At 40.1% G+C, this 23,354-nt stretch overlaps 1 protein-coding gene across 3 annotated transcripts; it reads left to right on the top strand.

The window, feature by feature from the left end:
• The first annotated feature begins 3 nt into the window (after positions 1–3).
• ADAT1 (adenosine deaminase tRNA specific 1) lies at positions 4–21,673 on the top strand. 3 transcript variants are annotated; one of them, XM_051974665.1, is made up of 10 exons: positions 4–2,854; positions 5,882–6,101; positions 6,621–6,689; positions 7,604–7,658; positions 9,359–9,489; positions 11,256–11,889; positions 12,771–12,916; positions 13,535–13,634; positions 19,855–19,941; positions 21,314–21,673. In XM_051974665.1, the coding sequence occupies exons 2-10, from the start codon at positions 5,906–5,908 to the stop codon at positions 21,444–21,446; spliced, it is 1,551 nt and encodes a 516-aa protein (XP_051830625.1). In that variant the 5' UTR covers positions 4–2,854; positions 5,882–5,905; the 3' UTR covers positions 21,447–21,673. The 3 variants fall into 3 exon arrangements, with proteins under 3 accessions (XP_051830625.1, XP_051830627.1, XP_051830626.1); XM_051974666.1 differs by lacking the exon at positions 4–2,854 and adding an exon at positions 7,220–7,311 and having other exon boundaries at positions 6,010–6,101; XM_051974667.1 differs by having other exon boundaries at positions 4–6,101; positions 19,855–19,900; positions 21,314–21,507.
• The last annotated feature ends 1,681 nt before the right edge of the window (positions 21,674–23,354 follow it).

Raw genomic sequence — 23,354 nt, 5'->3', positions numbered from 1 at the left:
TGGCATATTAACTTTAAATACATGTTTCTTTATGAATCACTTAGAACAAAAAAAAAAGTGAACATAGTATGTGTTGCTTTACATTCAATCTCCATAGTTCTTTTTCTGGATGCAGATGGCATTTTCTATCCAAAGTTTATTGGGATTGCTGTGGATGCCTATTACTTTGGAATGGGCTTCTAGCCTTTTTTTTTTTTCCAGCCACTGTTAAATTGAACTCATGCTAGGAAGGCTTATAGGACTCTGGAGAAGGTATTCCCATGGAAGGGTAAATTCTGATGAAGCCCTGTGGTCTTGGGGACTGAAGAAGCCCAAGAAAATCCTTTTTTAAAATAAGGATAAGCCTTTATTTAAAAATAAGCCATAATGCAGTTGTTACTTTTTTTTTAGGCCCCCCCCCAAAAAAAAATCCCTCACACATACATGTTAACATTTGAAATTTTCTTAGAACACTTGGTATTATATCTTAGAATATTTGGTATACTTGGTATTTTATCTTAGTGTTCCTTGAGGGCATAAATTTTTGATGTATGCTGTTTAACATTTTTAATATTGATGGGTAAAGGCTGAAGAGGCAGACTCATCCAATTTGCAAACACTGGGTGGCAGAGATCCATGGAAAGATCTTGACCTGCTCTGGGGAGCAATTTTTAGTCCATAATTCACAGGTCAAGAACGTTGAATAAAGGCCTAAGGAGGATAACAAAGATAACTACTATAGGCTTTGCATTCATGTCGCCTTATAAACTGTATAACAAATATTTATACAGAGAACTGTTATTGCCAAGTCTGGGAAAGAGTATCCTGGGGTATACATTAGTTGTCTGCAAGTCTCTAAAGGGAGGCCCCATAAAAAAGAAAGTAGACACCAAAACAAGGGTCAGCCTCAGAATACCAGTATTGTTTCAGAAAAACCTCCAGAAGCAATGCTGAGGAACTTTTTATTTTATTGCCAGGAGGCAAATAATTTGACTTCAAGAAAACTGGGGTTCTCAACCATTTGCTCAGTCCCAAAGTAGAACAATCTCGTCCTGCTAGATTTTCTAGCAGATGTTAAAGGACCTACCTCTTGCTGATACCGTGGAGGACATTGCTTTTGGTTCTTCCCAACTTTCGGATTCTGTCCTCTATTCCCCATTCATTCTCCAAGGGTTAAATAGCCTCTGAGGTACCAGGAGCTAAGGATCCAGAGAAAAGTGGTCCTCAAAGAAAGCTAATGAGGGGAGGAGGGAGTATGTTTCAGGGATGGGATTTACCAAGTGCAAAGGCACCGACCTGAGAGCTTGATGTATACGGAAAACAAGGCAGAAGTGAGAAGTAGGTACGATGCTGGGATGTGTGCATTCAGTTCTATGGCTCGAGTCAAGTTGGAAAGGTCTCAGTGTCCAACCTTTTCCTAGAGGCAATCAATAGGAACCTTGCTAAGCAAGGGAGTAATCTCAGAACTGTCCTTATAGGGGATGGATTGAAGAGGTGACATGCTCCCAAAACCCAGCCCCCGGCGTGGCAAAAGTTCAGTCTCTTCCTCTGAACTTGGCAGGGGCGGGAGGAGGGAGGAAAGGGGGAGAAATTAGGGTTTATCTCCAAAGTTGGCTGGGTGACGTGGAACAAATCGACTCCAGTCACCTTGAAGTGCTTTGCCTAAGACTTTTATACACATGAAGTCATGCACAACAAAATTAACATTTAAGGCAGATTAATTGGCTAAAATGACAGGAAAAAATAATGATGAATGTTGGAGGGGATGCGGGAAAACTGGGACACTCATGCATTGTTGGTGGAGTTGTGAACGAATCCAACCATTCTGGAGAGCAATCTGGAATTATGCCCCAAAAGTTATCAAATTGTGCATACCCTTTGATCCAGCAGTGTTTCTATTGGGCTTATACCCCAAAGAGATACTAAAAAAGGGAAAGGGACCTGTATGTGCCAAAATGTTTGTAGCAGCCCTGTTTGTAGTGGCTAGAAACTGGAAAATGAATGGATGCCCATCAATTGGAGAATGGCTGGGTAAATTGTGGTATATGAACGTTATGGAATATTATTGTCCTGTAAGGAATGACCAGCAGGATGAATACAGAGAGAGGACTGGCGAGACTTACATGAACTGATGCTGCATGAAATGAACAGAACCAGGAGATCATTATATACCTCAACAACGATACTGTCTGAGGATGTATTCTGATGGAAGTGGATCTCTTCGATAAAGAGAGCTAATTCAGTTGAAATTGAACAATGATGGACAGAAGCAGCTACACCCATAGAAAGAACACTGGGAAACAAATGTGAACTATCTGCATTTTTGTTTTTCTTCCCGGGTTATTTATACCTTCTGAATCCAATTCTCCCTGTGCAACAAGAGAACTGTTCGGTTCTGCACACATATATTGTATCTAGGATATACTGCAACATATCCAACATATATAGGACTGCTTGCCATCTGGGGGAGGGGGTGGAGGGAGGGAGGGGAAAAATCGGGACAGAAGTGAGTGCAAGGGATAATGTTGTAAAAAAATTACCCTGGCATGGGTTCTGTCAATATAAAGTTATTATAAAATAAAATAAAATATATGATAAAAAAAAAAGGCAGATTAAACGTAAATGGGTGGTCGTACATTTCGCCACCTCCCCGCAAAAGCACCCGATGCAGCGCACCGCTGAAGGGTGTGCAAACAAATTGCCTTGGCAGGTCTTCTCTGCGCATGCGCAACCGGAGTGGAGGTTTGTGCAGAGCAGCCAGCTTCCAAACCACTACGTAACCCAGCGTGCTTTGCGTTTTACAGGCTGTCTGACGTCACGTCCGCCGCTGTAGGCTGACTTCTTAGTTCCGGAGCCGGGTTCGGCGGGTCAGAGGGTGAGCGGAGTGGGATTGGCTTGGTTGGCCCGGCTGGAGGGAGGAAGGTTGGGACTGGAGCTGCTCGCGTCGGGCCGCGAGGTCGCGGGAGCCCCCAGGAGCCCCGGCGGTTGCAGTGAGCCTCTCTCTGCTCTTGCGGAGACAGGGCTGCCGTGCGGTCTCCCCCACCCCCGGCCAGCCCAGACCGGAAGTCCTCTCTGTGGCTGTATGCGGCGCTCAGCGGCCGGGGGAGCCCAGAGCGCTCACAGATGAGGGTACACCCGGCCCCGTGCCTCTTCCGGGCCTGGCTCTTCCACCAGAACAAAAAATTGACCGAGTTGAATGCGGACTTGAAGTCCAGAAAAGCAGAGTTCGAATCCAGCTCTTGACACTAATAGGGGGCTCGTTGCCAAGTCACAGCCTATGCGTTTAAAATGGGAATAATGTCTCCCCCGGTCATTGTGTGGTGAAGCTCAAATGAGAAGGGGTAAACGGGTGGGTGTCCTGCTTCTGTGAGTCTTTGGAGGTTGATAATTAATTTGGAGGTTCCTGATAATGCTATCCAAAATTGGAATGAGTTGCCCCAAAAGATAGTATACATCTTGAAATGCAATCCAGATGATCATTTACCCAGGGATAAGTTACTGAGTTTAGACCCTTGAGGACCAAAGAATCACAGCCTGTGGGATTTGTAAAACAAGATTTGAGTTAGATAAGTTATTTTTTTAATGTATTTTTTATTTTATTAAACCTTTTCTAATTACGTTTTAAAAATTTAAGTTCCAAATTCCCTCCCTCCATTCTCTTGAGAAAGTAAGCAATTTTATATCAATTATGTAACTGAATCCAATGTAAAACATGTTTCCATATTAGACATTGCAAAAGAAAAACATAGACCAAGATAAATAAAACAAGAAAAATAAAATTTAAAAAGCTAACCTTCATTCTGCATTTGAGTTCCTCTGTTTTATTCCTGAAGGAGGGTTTTTCTGAAATTTCCCTGCTCCCCATTTGTTATAGCAAATTGTATTCCATCCCAATCATATAGCACAGCTTGTCCCCAATTGATGGGCATCCCCACAATTCCCAATTCTTTGCCACTTAAAAAAAAAAGCTGCTATAAACATTGTTGTACATATAGGTCCATTATCCGTTTCTTTGAGCTTGGGATACCGACCCAATGGTGATATCCAAGTTCCATCCAGCAATCAAATACTAAATCCCTTAATTAGAACATTGCCTAAGTGAACTTAAGTTGTAGTTATTAGCCAGGCAACTAATCTTAAACTTGCGTTTCTTCCCCAAACAATTAATTCACAAAAGATACTCATCAGAGGTTGTATTTCTTATTTTGAAACTAGATTGGTGCATTGGGAGACATTTTATGTCTAGACTTCTCATTTACCTTTATCCCAGTTGTACCTTGGAGCTTCTTATCATCTGTAGCTCGTCCTTACCACAGCTGCCCCATAGAGAAGCTTAATCAAACATTTATTAGGCACCTATTTATGCCAGGCGCTACCCCAAAGCAAGACAGATAAAAAAGGCAAAAGGAAGTCTCTTAGAATCTAATAGGGAAAAGAAGATGCAAATATGTTCAAAATGAGCATGATAATAAGAAACAAAGGAAAGCACTGAAATTAAAAGGGGTTAGGGAATGCTTTCTGAAGAAGGTAAAATTTTCATTGGGATTGTATTGATTTTGGTATGAATCTGAAAGTTTTCACTGATATAGAGACTAAACTGGTGATCATCATTCAGATCAGTCACTTGTCATGTAGAGATTGACAGCTTGTGGTCACCCAGATTATCTTCTTGTCTTTCATTTTGATGCTTGAGGGAGCAACCAATGTTTATTTAATTGAATGAGTATTATTCACAAAGGTGTTTATTGTGCCCTGTGTCTCAAGAATAGAAGCTTGGATATAGTGATCTGGGATTGTTTAAAATGAAACACATTACCCTTTCCAGTCAGGAGGCACTTACTTAATTGCATTTAAGTTTCTAAACCCAATTCCAGGGAGACTCCTCTTAATCCAGGAATCCCTTCCTATATTAGGTCTTAAATGCCAATAATGTGATTTTCTTACAGGTGGATGTGTGTTGCTTCCCGTCATAACTAGTTAGGATGTGTGGAGCAATAGTTAAGTGGTAGAATTGCTAGTTTTGGCGTGCCCCACAAAGCTCAGGAGGCACCAATTGGGAAAAATAAGTTCTTAAGCTGTCATTCAGTGAAATAGTGCTTTAAAGTTTGCCAAGTTAGTTACTTATATTGTCTCATCTGAGCCTTTCAACAGCATGGTGAGCTACTGTCATTCCAATACTGAGGAAGGGGGGCAAATCACAATTTCTGAGCCCCAATTTCTTCATCTGCAAAATGGGGTAGTACTTGGTATGTTATCTAATTTATTGTATGGGGAAACACTTAGTAAACAGAAAACTGATAAATAAATATATTTTTAATATGTTTAACATATATTGGATTACTTGCCATCTAGGGGAGGGGGAAAAATTTGGAACACAAGGTTTTGCAAAAAAAAAAGAATCGTAGCTAATAAGCAGAATTTGAATACAATATTTTGTAACCTTAAAAAAAAAAGAAATGTGAACTTGTATGGTAGAACAGTTTAAATCATCAGGTTCTGCTCTTGAGATGTGATTTTTTCTATCTATCATTTTTCTCTAAGTAGGTATCTGTCATAGGAATAGCATGTTCATGGGATAATTTGTTAGACTCAAGTAGAAGAAATATGAAAGAATCCATTAGGGCTGCATATTGACTTCAAAAACCATATATTTACATAATCTATATTTTATTAGGTATTTTTATTTACTATTTCCCAGTTACATTTTAATCTGGCTTGTCTGCAATAGGAATATTGTGGGGACCTTGTATAGGACACCACTGGTATGTATTGCCAGGATCCCTGTGCATAGGAATAGCATGATGGAAAAGATTCTTTTGGTTGGAGCTGACTGCACAAATTTCTGGTGGAAGTATCCATCTACTTGCCCTTGCTCCTTTTGTCTGTCCTTTCCATTTTCCAGGATGCCCTATCAGATCTGACCCAGATGGAGGCCAGGGCTTCTGCTCAGATCATGTGGACTGCAGATGAGATTGCCCATCTGTGCTACACACACTACAGCACCAGGCTGCCCAAGCAAGGGAAGCCAGAGCCTGATCGAGAATGGACCTTGCTGGCAGCTGTGGTGAAGGTGAATTCTACAGCCGAAGGCTCTAGTGACCCCAGGGACAAGTCCTCCCAAGGTGAGACACCAGGCAGGCCATCAGCAAGTCTTTATTAAGGACCTAACTAGATGCCAGACACTGAGTATTCGGAGATCAGCATGAGGCAGCGCCTGCCCTCAAGGAGCTTGCTTCTCTTCAGCTGATAGGAAAAACAGCATCAGTCCTGAGCAGGCTTTAAGTTGCTGCTATAGAAGAATGCAGAGAGAGAGAGTCTTATGAGCAAAACAGTCACGTAGCATGTCCTCTTCAAGGTTTTGTCCCTCCCTGGTCCTGGGGAGGGAGCAATTAGATCTGCTGCAGCAGGCTCCTGATCAGATGCTTAACATTCTTGGGCCTCATGTTCTCCATCTGAAACGATGGGGTTCATCACTAAGGACCCCCTGCTCTGCCCTTCCCAGGACCACAGTGATTGATTTGTACCAGATGTGCTGTTAATTACAGGAATCTTTTCATGGCTACAAGCTACTAAGTAACCTCTCATTAAACCTGAGGAACATTGAGATAATGGGAACTCATTTGATCATTTGTTTTTCCCAGTAACTAAGGAAGTTGTCTCCATGGGAACAGGAACGAAATGCATTGGCCTGTCCAAAATGAGAAAAAGTGGTAAGCAAGGGGGGAGTCATGGATTCTGATATCTTTGAAACTAGTGTCCATGCTGAGATATTCTTTTTGTGTTCCTAGCAAGAGACGGGGCGGTTGCCAGCTGAAGTTAGCTAGGTATCCAACGCTTACTTAGTAAGCACAAGAAGGGATGAAAAGCCATTTAATGAAAAAAAAAATTAATTTCAGAAGGGGAAGTTTAAAAAAAAAATGAAACCCATCAAGTATTTACATATTTATACAAATGATTCCCTCTCATCAGTTTTGCCACGTATCTGGCAATCTCTAACATGAGATGAGGAAAATGGAGCTTTTTAATATTTCTCTTTTTCAGGGGAAAAGAATTCAGACCCAGGTTAGGAGGGACATCAGTGTAGAATTTTCCATGGGTATTTTGTTAAAATTGTCTGTAACCTTAGTTCTTTTAAGTCTGTTCCATATGCTCCTGAGGCTCTCACAATCACGTGTGGAGCAGTAAGCATCAGGACAATTCCAGGTTATAGTGGTTAAAAAAAAGCTATTTTTCCTGCTAGGACAATGGGCACACCAGAGACAGTGGGCAGCCATGGGTATGTTAGGTTGCTGAAGAGAACCTTACTCCCCTGGTCAGCAACTCTCATTGCAGGTAGGAAAACATTTTTAGTTACTAGACAAGACCTTATATTAAGCAAAAGAATCATCCAAAGTGCTACCCAGATGAGGCTGAGCCCTCTAGTTTAAGGATTTGCTATTGATGTACCATTGGGAGTGGGTGTGAAACCTTAATAAGATTAGCATGGTTTGTCCAAAGTGGCAAGGGAAGGATCTTTCTGTTTCTGGGGGTAAAGGCAAAAAAATCATTATGGTACTTGGAGGGGTGGGGAGGAGCCCTCTTCAAGTTCCATGTGATTTCACAGGGTTTCTTATTTTTGACACAGGAGACATCCTTAATGACAGTCATGCTGAGGTCATAGCCAAGAGGAGTTTCCAGAGGTGAAGTATTAGAAACTATTAAAACTACTTTAATGCCTTCTATAACATTCCTTGTATGTTAAAAAATTTTAAGGAATATTCTTGCTCAGCAAATTTACCAATGGTATGGAAATTCTTAAGAATAATGTTTATTGGGGCAGCTAGGTGGCGCAGTGGATAGAGCACCAGCACTGAAGTCATGAGAAACTGAGTTCAAATTTGGCCTCAGATGCTTAATATTAACTAGCTGTGTGACCCTGGGCAAGTCACTTAACCCCAATTGCCTCGAGGGGAAAAAAGAAAAATGTCTTTTACCCCAAAGGGTAAATAGTAAATATATTTCAGAAGATCCATGAACTTGGATGGGGAAAAGATTAAATTATCTACCTTTAATTGAAATTTAACATTTTTTATAATTATAATTTTTTCTAAGAACCATGATTCTGAGAAGGGATCCATAGTATTCACCAGATTACTCAAAGGGCTCTATGGTAAATACAGAAATATTAAGAATCCCTGCTCCAAATCAAGTTGTTGCTTAGAATTATAACACCTCAAGGCAGCTAAGTGGTATAGTGAATAGAGCACCAGCCCTGGAGTTAGGAGGGCCTGACTTCATATTCGACTTCAGACATTTACCAGCTATATGATCTTTTTTTTTTTTTTTTGATTGCTTTTTATTTACAAGTTATATACATGGATAATTTTACAGCATTGACAGTTGCCAAACCTTTTGTTCCAATTTTTCCCCTCCTTCCCCTCACCCCCTTCCCTAGATGGCAGGATGACCAATACGTGTTAAATATATTAGAGTACAAATTAAATACAAAACAAGTATACATGTCCAAACCATTATTTTGCTGTACAAAAAGAATCGGACTCTGAAATATTGTACAGTTCAGCTATATGATCTTGAGCAAGTCATTTAATCCTGGTTATTTCTCCCTCTTTCCCTCCCCCAAAAAGAATTCTAGTTCTTCTTTCTAGTGCCTCACCAGATTTAATAACAATATGATTGCTGTAACAGATGACACTGATTCCCATATTCTCTGTGAATACCACTATTCCTTTTGCCTCTACTCTGTATTTATATTTTCTGGTCTAATTTAGATATGTTTAATGCCCCATTGCAAGAATATAAGCAGCCTGAGAACAAGTATCATTTTTACTTTCTTTTTATATTTTACCTGACACATAGTAAGTGCTTAATAAGTATTTGTCCATTGATTCCTACCCATCAGCCAGATTTTTAAAAATAATTTCTGCACCAACCAAGTCCTACTTAATCACTGAGGCTTCACCTGCTCACATAATATCGCTTGGCCCACTGTGTCTTAATGTTCTCAATACTGTTAGCTTAAATGAAGTTAGGAATCCTTGGGCACTGGGCCCTGATTTATGCTGCATAGAAATTTTCCAATAGTTGCTCTGGTGCCATTGATAATGATGTGTAGGCAGTAAGGGCCAGTGATCTAAAAGCAATTAATCAGCTTGACTAAGGAGGGTCTTGGAGATAAAATGAACCATATTCTGCTGGAGGAGAGCTTGGTAGCTCTGGTAGAAGGGCAAGCTGTATCATTCTTCTCCACTTGACCATTACTCCATGCTCAGATCTTCTGGGTAACAGCTCCTTCCTGAGAGCGGGCCTAGCCATATTCTTCCAAACCCCAGGGATTCCAGTTATCAGTTAAATCTTTATGTTAATATTTTTTACTCGGCAGGTACCTATTCCATCAGCTCAGGACTGCAGCCAGCCTGCCCCAGGACAGCATCTTTATGCCAGGAACCAAGAAAGGAATGTGGAAGCTCAAACCAGACTTGCATTTTGTGTTTTTTTCTAGCCATACTCCCTGTGAGTATATCTGAATCTTTGTGTTTATGAGAGATCCCACTTTTCCATTTCCAAGTTAATCAAAGCTACATGTGCTTTTTATAGTGTCCTTAAGCCAATATCACTGCATTTTCCCACCAATGTGATTGTATCTAATATCAGTCTTCTTATTAGAGTGTGTTATCCAGATAGGACTCTAAGTGTACCTTAAAAAGATTCAGAAAGAAAATGTTCATTTTCAAAAAAAGAGCCTAAAGAACAAAATCCATTTTAATACTAGCTCTTTAGTTACAGAGTTCTTCAGATTCGTTCACTCATTTGATCATCACAAGTAGAATGATCTGAAGCACTTTACAAATGGGAAATTGAGGTTCCCAGATACAGCTCATGGTGATACAGCTAGGAAGTAATAGAGCTGATTCAAATCATTCAAGCTGGGACTTGCACCCAGGTCTTCTGAAGTGAAGGCAAGTATTCTTTTCCATCATGGTATTCTGATAATTGTTTAAGAGATCCTCACAGCAGATTTTCAGGCTTTAATGGATGATTCACCATTATGTACAGCAAAGAAATACAATGGAAGGTGTAGTGTTCTTGGTTCGGTTTTTTGGAGGTCTCTGGACCAGCCTTCCTTTCAGCTGAGTAATCACCACAAGAATAGCCAGGTGTTAAAGTCCAAAAGTCTTTATTGTCTCCTTCACCTGGTGCTCAGCTAGCTTTCTCTTGGCCTTCAGAGGGGACTTAGTTTCAGTGGAGAAAATGCAGGAGGATAGGCCACCATGGTGGTGTGAGAGAAAGTGAGTCGGAGTCCAAGGATTTGTGCTTCAGCCTCCAGCCACCACAAAGGTGGACGATGGAATGAGTGTCTCTCAGTCCCTTGGTCCCTCAGGAGAGCCCCTAGGAACCTGACTGAAGATGGAATGAATCTCGTCCAGTCTTTGTTGGCCATTATAAACACCATTATCATAGGTGTGAGTCTTGTGGAACTATATTAAGCACTAAGTACATGTACTGAACTAGAGAACTATTAGTCACCATGCTAAACTAGATAACCATTTTCTTATCAATTCCACCAAGTTAACACTTTATAAAAATCCTTGTTTTAAGTACCAGAATTCTGGCCCATAACAGGAAGGAATATTGTATTTTCAACCAGAAAACTCAGATATCCACACTTCCACTTATTTGGCAAGTCACATTCCTTCTAGGAGGGAATTCCTGTTAGCTGTTCTTTCACAGTCTCCCTCATGGGCTGTTGTGAAGATGAAGCAAAATAAATCATGTAAAGCACTATGTAAACCAGGCAGTGTTAAGTAAACGTCATCTGCCAAATTTGTTATTTCAAGCAATATTTGATATAGCTAAAGACTGTGAAAAATGAAGTTTAATGACATTTTGACTATCACATATGATCTGTAGTCTTGGAAAATCACTGAGGCATATACTAAAAAGGGAACAAGCTTTCCATTCTGGCACTGAATTCTCTTCATCTGGAGTAGAGATAACTGTGAACTTGAAGCATCATTTGGGCAACACTTTTGTAGAGATGGGAGATCTACAGGTGTGAGTAAATCTGCATTAGTTCTCAAACTTTTTCAATGTATGGTTTGGTTGTCTCTTCTTTTCTTTTTAAAAAAATTCTTTGTGATCGGAGGAAAAGGAGGAAAAGGGATACTGGGAGTTTAAGCAATGTAAAGCAAAAATCTCTAATAGCTAGAATGTCTCTAAAACTCTCAGGTAGCAACAACTGTAAAAGTCTTTGTCTTCGGGAATATTTTGTCTTGTAGGTGGGGATGCCTCCATCATCCCGATGCTGGAGGGTGAAGATCAGCCTTGCTCTCCAGTCTGTAGTGACGGAGCAATCAGCCAGTCAGCAGAGGCCATTAGTGACTCTGTGGTGCTAGAAAATAAAAGGAAAGGGGAAGAAATCCCAGCACATCTTATAACTAAGAGAATGAGAACAGAGAGCAGGGATCTCTCCACAGACATCCTCAGTGAGATAGCCATGCATTATTCTACTGGGAAGGAAGGGAGCTTACAAATACCGGCAGATGCCAGCAACTCCAGCTCTCCAGCAAATGGATCAGCAGCAGGACCAGCAGCTACTAAGGGGACTGTCCCAGTTGGTGCTAAAGTAGTGGATATTTATAGAACTGGAGCAAAATGTGTGCCAGGGGAAGCTGGAGATACTCAGAAGCCTGGTGTCGAATATCACCAGGTGGGATTACTCCGAGTAAAGCCAGGCCGCGGAGACCAAACCTCCTCTATGTCCTGTAGTGATAAGCTGGCAAGGTGGAATGTGCTTGGGTGCCAAGGTGCCCTGCTGATGCACTTCCTGGAGGAGCCGGTCTACCTGGCAGCCCTGGTCATTGGAAAATGCCCTTACAGTCCTGAGGCCATGAAGAGGGCCCTGATTGACAGGTAAGAGAATGGCTGCCAGGGCTTGGGAAGCGGCAGCCTAAGCACAGTGGCCTGAGCTCAGCTCACCAGCTGGACATTTGACCTTTGATTTGATTCTCCCAGCTGAGCTGTGGAGTAGTGTCAGTATTAATCTCTGTATCATACAGAAGTTCAGAGAGGTTGTGACTCACCCAAAATTACACATCTAGTTCATGATGGAGCTGAGACTCAAATCCATTTTCTAATTCTAAATATAGGCTTCCGAGAACTCACAATGCATTGATCTTTCTTGGGTGCTGTGCTTCCTGTCAGGTGACAGGTACTTCCTCCAGAGTCTGAGGATATTGTAAGTGCCCTGGCTAGGGCACTGTGTCCAGAGAATCCCCTGGTCTGATGGGGAAACAAGGTGCATTTTAATCCCCACAAACAAAGGATAATTTCTGAAGTCTGATTAGGGTTGTGTTTGCCATTATCATTCTCTCTGGGGCATGTTTGGAGAAAAGACACAAAGAAAAGTGAAAGTACCCTTTGTATAGGAAACCAGCCTGTCTTCTGACCTTTATCCAGCCATGACGTTTTACATCTAAGTCAGAGTCCAAGGACAGATTTTGTTGTGGCTGCTTTTTTCATTGATGAGATCAAATGAGAGAATCTCACTTAAAAAAAAATACATCCTTAACAGAATTTCCTCCACTGCTGTCTCTGCAAGGTGGGGGCAGGGAGAAACCAAATGATTGTTTCCTCAGCCTGGAGTGAATATATCATGATCCTGTGGGTTGGGTTTCTGGACATTTCATAAAGAATTCTCAGTCATTAGGAAGTCTGGGGCGAGGGGTGGTGGGAGAGAGAGTGTCAGAGCACTGTTGGTTCTAAATGATGAGGTGCTGTTTCCTCCTCATTAGGTGTCAGCATGTGTCCAGCTTGCCCAGAGGTTTCCAAGTCCAAGAGTTGAAAATGCTTCAGTCAGATTTGCTGTTTGAACACAGCCACCATGCAGTTCAGGCAAAGAGAGCCAACTTCCCAGGGAAAATTGTTCCTTGTGGGGCTGGTGAGTAACCCGGTATTCTTCCTTCTTATACTATGGAACATCCTAGGATCCAGTTTCCAGAGTGAGGAATTTTCTCTGGAATGACCTTCCCCATCCAGTTCATCTAATACACTACAGCATGATGGGTAATATTCTCAACAAAAATCAATTTTCATCAATTAGCAGCTCTAACAGAAAAACAACCCGTTTTTATTCCAGAATTTTAAGAAACGACAAAATATATATTCTTATATGATCTCATCATATTCTTGGCGGTGTTCAAGGTTCTTTGTTGGAGTTTATTGATATCCTTATTCTGCCAAGACACTGCAGTCCCACTGCCGCTTCTAGAGTTGCCATAGCCAAAAATCCCATCTACACTATCCTTGGGCATGAGCCCTTCCAAACTTAGTTGATCTGCTTTTGTAACCAAGAGGATCTGTCAGAGCTGGTGCATTTCAGGAGCTCAGTCAGATGTTAGGGGAGGAGGAGTGGATCTCCTTTATGACTTTATTGGACCCTCCCTATCTCTCACCTGAGTCAGCATTAATTCCCACATTAATTCCCCTTTCTCTAGTGTACTGTAGCACAGCTCCCATGCTAGATGGTACTGACTTGGTGATTTGTGTCTTCTCACAGCCATAAGTTGGAGTGCAGTCCCAGAGCAGCCTCTCGATGTGACCTGCAATGGGTTCAGGCAGGGAGCTACAAAGAAGAGCATTGGAAGTCCACAGGCCAGGTGCGCTATCCAGGCAATATTTGGGGAGGAATGCTGCATCCTGAGACTCTCTCATTTTTATAGGGACAGAGAAGAGGGACTGGCAGGGAATGAAGCAACAGAGTAGTCAGAAGGCAATTCAGTGCTTCTTTTGAGCCAAGTCCTGGGCTGAGCTTGGAGGATATAAATAGAAGAGCGAGATAGGAGTGAGTGCTGTGACTCGGAGGGGAGGGCTGGCTGCTTGCTGATGGACGGTTGCTGGAGTTGTGGCGGGGCATAGAACTAGAAAGAAAGAATCCTCCCCCAGACATTACTTCTCAGCGGATTCTGCAGGAACTCACAAACATCAGAGATGGGAGGGAGCTCAAATGCCATGTTAGAGTGAGAATCTCGCCTACAGCACCAGGAGTCAACCACATTCTGCCTTTTCTATGTCAAAGATCATTTTCCTTGGAAGAGAAAAAAGAAGTAAAATAACAGTTGAGTATTTCTTCCTTCTCTCCTTTGTGCATTAGTGTTCTCCTCTGTACAACAAGCAACACTTCCTTTGAGCATCCTCTTTTTTTCATTATAATTTAAAAAAAAAAAAACCCTTTGGGGTTTCTTTATTCTTCACTCGCCTCCAGCATTACCCCACTGGGAGCTGTAGTATCCAATATTCCCACAGGACCAGGCCACATTTTTCTATGTATTCTCTATCATCTGACTTTGCTTTCTGTCTCTGCACATGTCATTTTTATACTTTAAATTGGCCGGTGAGTTCATGGATGTAGACATTAAGGACATTAAGACTTCATAAGTTTTTTTATCTTTGTAGAACCCAGCTTGTAACCCATGATTACCTTTCCCTCCTTTGAATCCTTTGTAATCTGCTCTTCTAAAATTAGAAGTCAGTGCCCAGCTTTTCTAGCACAGATTTTATTGTATTCACATCCTGCATCCAATCTCCACCCTTCAAGTCCTTTCCATTTTATTTCAGCAATGGTGGCTTCTTGTCAGTAAAAAAGCATATGTAGAATATCTGCTGCTCTTATTAGTACTGAAATAACTAAAACATGCCAACAAATTATTGGCTACTTTGTTAAGCCTCCAGATAATCAATGCCTCCTAACCTTCCTATCTCCTATCTCTGAGCCAAGGTTCTAATCTATTTTCTAACCATTTCAGCTTCCTTATTCCAGGTGGTTGGTTATATGTTTTAATAGCCTTACTCCTTTGATCTGCACCAAATGCATCTTGCCTCTAATGAGACTTCCAGTCTCACCATACCATTTATTCTGACATCCTTCCATACGTAGGCCTTTTAAGGTTAAAAATCCTTCCAGAGCAACAATATTCATATTCTACCAAATCTCAACACTAATTCAGTCTGCCTCCTTACATTAAAATCTCTTGGTCATCTTGTCATTATTATCCATACATTAATTATGCTTTTGTGTGTACATATCACAGACTGGTTTTTCAGTTGGTGCCTTTCATGGTATTTTGTCTCCTATGAATTTGGCGGCTTTTCTACTGTTTTTCTTCCTTTATTATGGCTCTTTTTTTTTTTTATTTATAGTAACTTTTTATTGACAGAACCCATGCCAGGGTAATTTTTTTTACAACATTATCCCTTGCACTCGCTTCTGTTCCGAGTTTTCCCTTCCCTCCCTCCCTCCACCCCCTCCCCCAGGTGGCAAGCAGTCCTATATATGTTAAATATGTTGCAGTATATCCTAGATACAATATATGTTTGCAGAACCAGACAGTTCTCTTGTTGCACAGGGAGAATTGGATTCAGAAGGTAAAAATAATCCAGGAAGAAAAACAAAAATGCAAATAGTTTACATTCATTTCCCAGTGTTCTTTCTTTGGGTGTAGCTGCTTCTGTCCATCATTGATCAATTGAAACGGAGTTAGATCTTTGTCAAAAAAATCCACTTCCATCAGAATACATCCTCATACAGTATCGTTGTTGAGGTGTATAATGATCTCCTGGTTCTGCTCATTTCACTTAGCATCAGTTCATGTAAATCTCTCCAAATTATGGCTGATTTTTATAGGTTTTTTTTTTTTTTTTGGGTGGACTCACAATTTTCTCTCCACATTTTTTTTTCAGTTTAAAGCTCTTTTGATGATATTTGTGAGAGTCTATGAAAATATATTTTAAATGATCCAAGGATCTGTCATTCCTCTATAGTGGAAATACAAGGTTTCCAAGGTCTTCAGTTTCTTGCCAGGTATTTCATAACCTTTAATGTTCTAGATAACTGCTAACAATATCATCTATGCCCAAATGAATCGCCAAACATGGATACTCATAAAGTGGCATATCTTGGTGGTTTCTTGGTCCCATCCTGGATGTATGTCCCAGGAAGACAGCAGATCTTCCTCCACCATAATCATCCTCATCAGCTTCAAGTAGCTACTTTAAAAGAAAATCACCAAGAAGTACTGTTCTTTTCTCTCTCTGACTCTTAAAGGTGATCTCTTGCCTGATGGCAGATCCACATCTTCATGCCTTAGGGGAATTCATCTGAGTTCTGCTGCCTTTCAATGTTGTTTGCATTTATGTTTCCGCAGTCAATTTATGTTATTCTGTTCTTCAGTCTTTGCTTTGCATCAGTTTAAAAATCTTTCCTTCTGTAGCAGTAGGGTCCTGTCTGTTATTTAGCTACAACTCTGCAGTTATCCTTTTCCCCTTTCTCCTATGGATCATATTCTTTCTTTCTCCAGTATTTTGGTGCAGGTCAGGAGTCCTGTCTGCCTCCTCAGCTCCCTTTCTTTCCTGATAATATGAAGAATGGAAGGTATTTTGAGTCCCTTTCTCTTCTAAAAGGGGACAACCTACAGTTGAGCAGTTATTTGACATTAATAGAAATTCAAATACCTGTCTTCTATATGAGTCATTGGGATATTGGTCCTGTCCTCCAAACTTTGAAAAAGCAAAAGTCTCCTCATTCCTTTGACATTCTTGCTCACCTTAGCAGAGTCAAGGATCAGAAGCCAGAGCTCTTCATTCCCACATTTTTGGCCCAGCACACAGTGTCCTCCTTATTGTGGCAGAAGTGTGCAGTTTTAAAATGATCTTTTCCATCAGAACTTTGATTTTTTTTTTTTTTTTAACCTTTGGTACATTTCTTAACATCGAATATTAATTGAGTTTTTTCCTGATTATTACTGAGGTACATTGATGGATTGTGGAAGCTTGGAGTCTGCATCTCCCTTACCCGCACCATAAAGTTAATAGAGCTTTAATAGCCTCAAAGTATAGCTGGGTGAGCAGTGCTTGTTTCGTCTTAATCTGATTCCACCCTATTCTAAGAACATTAAATGGGAAGTCAAAATATAAACACCAATCACCAAGATACTGTCTTTTAATATAATGAGCTAAGGGCATGAGACTCTGAACCAAACATTCATCTCTTAAGCTTCTCGAACTTTTTTCCCAAGTTTTTCACTAATCTATTTATCTGCATGCACAACACTGAGTTCAGTTTCTCTTTATTTTCATTGATAACCTCATATATTCAGTAGACTCTGAATCAGGTGCTATCCCTAGTGGCTTATCATACCTTACAGAACATAGAAAATGTGGAAAAGTTAGGAATAACTTGTTAGGTGCAAGTATATAAACTCTTGGTGGAGCTGTGAATTGGTCTAACTAGTCAAATGTCAGAAATCAAATTAAACTGTTCGTGCCCTTTGACCCAGTGAGTCTACTGAAGAATACATATCCTTAGAATCAGAAAAAAGGTCCCATACATGCCAAAAAAATCAGGGTAGTACTTTTTCTTTAGCAGCCCGCCCCCCAAAAAAATGGAAACAGGATTTTCATCAACTAGGGAACAGATGATTAAATTGTGACATCTGGATGTAAGGTAATATCATTATACCATGAGATGTGATAAATATAGAAAATTAAGGCACATGTAATAAATTAAGATTTAATTAAACTGGTACAAAGCAAAGACTGCAGAATCAGAATAACATAAATTGACTACAGAAATATAAAGAAAAACAACATTGAAAGGCAGCAGAACTCAGATTAAAGGTAATGACTACTCTTAGCCTTGGAGGACAAATGGTGACACACTATCTTCTGAGGAGTGCATATAAAATGCATATGATGTCAGAAGTGATTGGTGTTTGGATCAGTTTTGCTTAATTGTTGGTTGTTGATAGGAAAGGGGTGTGAATTAGTGGAATATATATTGGAAAACGACTGTCATAAAAATACTAAGGGGAGGGAAAACCCTCCCAGGTTTTATAGATTCCTGTCCCTCCCCCCCTTTTTTTTTACATATTTCTTGGTTATCCTTTCTGAAAAGGAGGTTCTCAAAAAGCAAAACAAGTCAGGAAGAGCCAGTTATTTTGTGCCATTTTTAAGGTATAAATGAGCTTTTGCTAAAGAGAAGTGATGATTAAGTAGGCATTTGAGTTTGGGGAGAGGTCTAGAAGTGGTGGGCTTGTGACAGTGGTCCACTATTTCTTGGAAGCTCATCAAGCTAGATGCTTCTGTTTCTTCTTGCTAAATATTTAAGCTGTTACATCTTTTCCCAAATCTGTTTTTGAAAAGGCCTTGAATGATCTGAGGATAAAATAGCTCACTAAAATAAGTATTCGGGGAATGGGCTTTTCTGGGCTCAGCAGGAGTTTCATATTGTTTCATGGACTCATCAAAATAGTTCTTAGGATGGATGTAGCAATATTGTTTTCTAGACATGAATTTGATAGTCAGCCTGAAAAAAATAACTGTCTTGCATCTCTCTGGTTTTAGTGATAAGAAGAATTTCCTTTTTCCTTTTCCAAATTAACAGCCCATTTCTACAACATGGGCTCATGGACTTTTTTGTTGTGGATCCCTTCTCAAAATGTTTTTAAATGCTTAAAATATACGAGATTACATGAGAAATTAATTATATTGAAATAGTTGCCAAATCTTTTTTTAAAAAAGTTCACAGGTCCCAGATTGAGAACCTCTGATTCTAACCCAACTGCCAAGATTTTCAAGGCCCGAGTAGTAGAGTCAGTCTGCATCCACAGACACTAAACACTGATTCAGCAGCCATTCTGCGTGCTTGTACTAGTGGTGAAAAGATGCTAAAGCTTTATGTTTTGTCTTTTTTTAGGTAGCTAGTTTGTCACCGGCTCAGATTAGTTACTAGTTTTATATTCATATCAGTCATTACCTCAGCAGTTTAACAGTGAGATCATGTACAGACTGGCTGTAAGTGGAGAGATTGGGTCAATGAAGTAAGTTTTAATAAAATATTGTCCTTTTACTAAATACAAATAAACATTCAATAAGGCTATGGAGACAAACACTCAAAAAATACATGTAATCAATTACAGCTCCCTAAGTCCCTGCCCACAAGGATACATCTAGGTCAACAGTGGCCTGCACAGGAACAAAACAATCTGTCAAGATACAAAGAGTTTTTGTCTCTTTTTGACACTGGTTTATAATATAATTTGTTAAAAGTAGGCCTTAGTGCATTTTAGCCTGTGCCCATTCAGGGCTACATAGTAATTTCTAAATCTCTGGGATCTTTCAGCCATTGTCAGCCCCATTAGTATCTAAGACTTGGATAGAATTGTCTACCTAGGTTGACTGGGATCAAATAGATCTTGGAAACTAAGGTTTACACTTGTATAACACTGACTCAGTAATGGCATTTAAACAAATTAAATAGTTACTAGACTCATTTTCACCTATATTAGCTTTCCTGGTTAGAGATCCCCTCTGGCTAGGGAGCTGCATCTCCCAAAAGGTCCATTTCATGATGGGGACCGCTACTTGAGCAACACAGAGCATTGAAGCACATCTTGTTAAAAATCCCTTCGGTAAAAGCACAGCCATTCACTGTATATGCTGTGCTCATTCCTCTCCCAGTGTGTTTTTGAATAATGCTGTCCATTTTTCATACCTAAAATATGGTATCTCCTGGCCTCCACTCAGATCCTCTAATTTTTCTTTTACACGCTGCTCAACTGTCCTTCTTTCATGAGGCCTTAATCACTAACATAACCAACAATGCTCTCTGCCATCTGTGAATTCTTACAGCATTTTGTATGCACAAGGAAGCACTCATTCCATACTTACCCATGGTTTCATGTAATAGAAAGAAAGTCTTAGGTCTATCAAGGAAGTCACAGCTCCCTGGAGTAATGAATCTTTTGGGTCCTCTGATGTACCTAATACACTGCTTGGGCCTATGCTCAACAGTGAGTTAGTAGTTGTTTTTCTCTTGAACAGATCCAAAGTCTGTAAGGTGGAACTCTTCAACATGTTCCAGAATCTGGTAAGCAGTATTTCTGAGAACAAGCAACCCGAATCTCTCAGGTAACCAACCTAATTGTCATTGTTAAAAGACTATTTTTTCGGGCTGTTAATATTTAAGAGTTTATTTCGAGGAGGAAAAGTGCCAGAGTGTCACAGCTTCCTAGTAGGCCATTTTTTTTTTTGGGGGGGGGGACCCTTTTCCTTCCATGTCTTTCTTAGAAGACACTTCATGTGGCTAATGTGAGGGTGGTAAGAGTAGAGTTGTTTGTTGGTTCTAAGACCCAGAGAGAACCATGCGATGAGTTGCAAACAGAACCAGGATTAGAATTTTGGCTTAGACTATCATTGTTTAGCTTTTATTGATCCTTAGTCAAACGACACTTTGGAAAAGATTTTCAGAGTAGTCATAGCCCTCTTATGTATTAGATTTTCTGTTCAGAACCTCCTCACTCCTTTTTTATTCCCATCAGTGACTTACTTTTCACAGGAATTAAAGGGCATCTGGACAGTACTAATACAGTACTTGGTCAGGACACTAGTAAAGCTGACCATCACCAAAAAGGTCTCATCTAGAGAGATCCAGCCATATGTTGTTGCTGCTCTGCATTCCAAATATCTAGACTATTGGCAGCTTTTATCAGGTGTCATTTGCTTCCTAAGATACTTGTATTTTTTGTACAGAAAACTGACTGCATCATAGCTGGTCATTTTAACACAAGCTTAGGCTATATATAGAGCCTCAAACTAACCCAATGGAGATCAAGCTTTCTAGCCTGTGTGCCTTGGTTGACAAATATAGTAGGGGGTCAACAGAAGTACAGTTATACTTGTAGTTATAAGAAAAACGTTTCTGCTGTGGGAAGTGTCTTAGCAAATCACTCGATAGAAAGCAAGGGAATCTAAATTAAAAAGTTTAAAAGTTTGTTAAAGCTGGAAGGAATTTTGGAAATCATCTAAAGCAAAGCTCTCCATCTTTCAACTGAGAAAACTAGTCCAGGGAGACACTTGCTATATTGAGTAAGAGATGATCAGGCACTGAAAAAAATGAAAAAATTTTAACTGCACTTGAACATCTTAAATATACCTCAGAATGAGCACTCAGATGTTCTATTGGGAGAGTCACTTATGTCTGATAAAGGCCCTAATCTCTCCTCTGCTGGCAGTGTACAAACAAGGTAACTGGAGGATGATGGGCTATGTCAACTGGGCCAGGTCATAAATTTTGAGAATACTTGGCCAAGAAGTAGGTGCAACTATTTGTTTTGTAAAATATTTTACTCTATCAGAATCTGATAGTAATTAGCATCATTAAAGGTTCCTCAGCGAACTCCTTTTAACCATCCGTGAGAGTTGCTGTCCAGTTGTTTTAGTCTGTTGGCTAAAACTGTGTCGATATTCAAGAAAGCTTTATGTGTGGATGTGTTTGTATTAGGATCAAGAAGCTTGAAACATACTGGGAATACAAGGTGGCAGCAGCCAGCTACCAAGAAGCCTGGAAGACACTTCAGAAGCAGGCATTTGGCTCCTGGATCAGAAATTCACCAGATTACCAACACTTTAAATGAGAAGACAAAATCTGCACAAACCCATTAAAGACAGTATGCTTTCCAACCTTTGTCCCACACATATTGGAAAATCTCAGCTTTTTTGTTAGTTAAGGAAAAGCAAACCTTTTTCCAAAGGATCTTAAAATGCCTATGCAGATATTCATTCTGGAACAGAGAGGCAATTAGAACTGATTGGAATTAAGCTCTCTAGTAAATGGCATCTTGATGTGATTTGTTTTTTCAAATGCTGTCTGATGTCTGTCACATTGTGATAGGGACAATACACCCCTCCTCACCCCCTTCACCAATTTTAATGACTACTGATATATGGGTTCCATCTGTTTGGTTGGAATTCTGTCTTACAAAGAAGTACCACCCCCCTCCTCAGGGCAAGCAGACCACACCCACATAATTAACAGTTGGTCTTTGATGAACAGAGACCTTGGCAAACCTCACCACCAGATGATAGTATATAAATGGTTAACTTTTTAAAAATTGCCTTTTCCTAAAAGATCATCTTCCAATTATTCTGTTGCCTAAGGAACTCGCCTCCTAAATACCGAGTTCCTTACACTCATAGAGGGGGTTGGTTTAATGCTGCTTCAGTTCTTGATGTTCTGCGCTCCCTTAGATTCTAACCCCACTCCTTGGAAAAAGCTTTTACAATGTTTCAAAGTTTTGCTTTGATTTAAAAGAGTTTACATTATATTTTAATGTATTCTTTGTGTGGCCCTTGGGCATAAATTGTAAACGGGAATTGTGTATAACTATATTAAGTGCTTCATTTTGGAGTAGCAGTGCCAAGCATTAGCTAATAGTCTGGGAAAGACTTATGTGGGGGGAAATGATCAATCCTTGGCACAGACTGCCCTGGCACTGTGGCCTGATTTGGTCATGTCTGTTTCTATAGTTGCCTCTTCTCAGGCCCAAGGTCCAATACGTGGTTGAAAAACAGTGTGCTGAACAAATTAGTCAAAGGTTTCTAGTCGTTACATCAATTTCCTCTCTGACTGTAGCAAGACAACTTGAAACACTGCGGGTATTTCAAGTTACTAATCTTTCTTGTTCCTGTCTAATGATTCTTCTAATAGAGATGTTTCTCTTCTAGAAAAGAAAATACTAAGTGGAAGGAAAACACCTTTCCACATCGAGATGAAGTAACTCCCCAGGTTCCCCAAACCTTTTATATTCTCAGAAGTCCCTAATGGGAACTTACTAAGTCTGGCACAGGGAATTTTTCTTCAGCCACCTACATGAAATAATGAATCTAAAACTTTTGGTTGTGATAAATCTTAAATACCAATCTGTGCCAAATGACCTACAAAAAGAAAATCCAGACTGGGTACATCCTGAATTTGACATTACAAATTTTGTCTTGTGGAAGTATATAATCTGCAAAAAAAAAATAACGTAAGCATAACTGGGGATTTCAGATTCCATAGCCTTCACTTAACATTCTCAAATGTTTTTCCTTTTTATCTCCTAGACCCTTTTCTCTCTACATTTTTTTATCTATTTTGACCTGTTATCTCTGTATTTAAATGATGCAAATCTACATACACAGCTTTAATCTCACCTCTGAGTTCCAGTCTTAGATCTCCATTTACCTGCTGGGCATTTACCCCCATCAGTATGTCCAAAATAAATTAGATTTCATCTTTTCCCCAAAACCTACCCCTCCTCCAAACTTGCCATTTCTGTTGAAGATATTACTTACTTCCAACAACATAGACTTTCATTTCTCCCTTATTCCCTTTAATTGCAAAGTCTTCACTTCCACAATATCATCTCTTTGCACTGCAAGACCACTCATTACCCTCAGCTTTTGTCTGAATTAAACTTGACTACTTCGTAACTGATTTCCTTGTTTCTATGCTCATCTCTGTCACCTACTCCCCCATAACACTGCTGAGTGAATATTCAAGC

The sequence above is a fragment of the Antechinus flavipes genome, chromosome 2 (assembly GCF_016432865.1).
Source record: "Antechinus flavipes isolate AdamAnt ecotype Samford, QLD, Australia chromosome 2, AdamAnt_v2, whole genome shotgun sequence".
Lineage (NCBI taxonomy): Eukaryota > Metazoa > Chordata > Mammalia > Dasyuromorphia > Dasyuridae > Antechinus > Antechinus flavipes.
Note: the sequence above shows the minus strand (reverse complement) of the source record. Positions and strands in the feature narration are given on the sequence as shown.

What these genes read in the sequence shown, in the direction of transcription:
- ADAT1 (XM_051974665.1), top strand. Translation starts at nt 5,906, where the DNA reads ATGGAGGCCAGGGCTTCTGCTCAGATCATGTGGACTGCAGATGAGATT. An exon ending in GTCCAAAATGAGAAAAAGTG is followed by an intron (nt 6,690 to 7,603) that starts GTAAGCAAGGGG and finishes TTTTTGACACAG; the next exon opens with GAGACATCCTTAATGACAGT. An exon ending in AAGCAACCCGAATCTCTCAG is followed by an intron (nt 19,942 to 21,313) that starts GTAACCAACCTA and finishes TGTTTGTATTAG; the next exon opens with GATCAAGAAGCTTGAAACAT.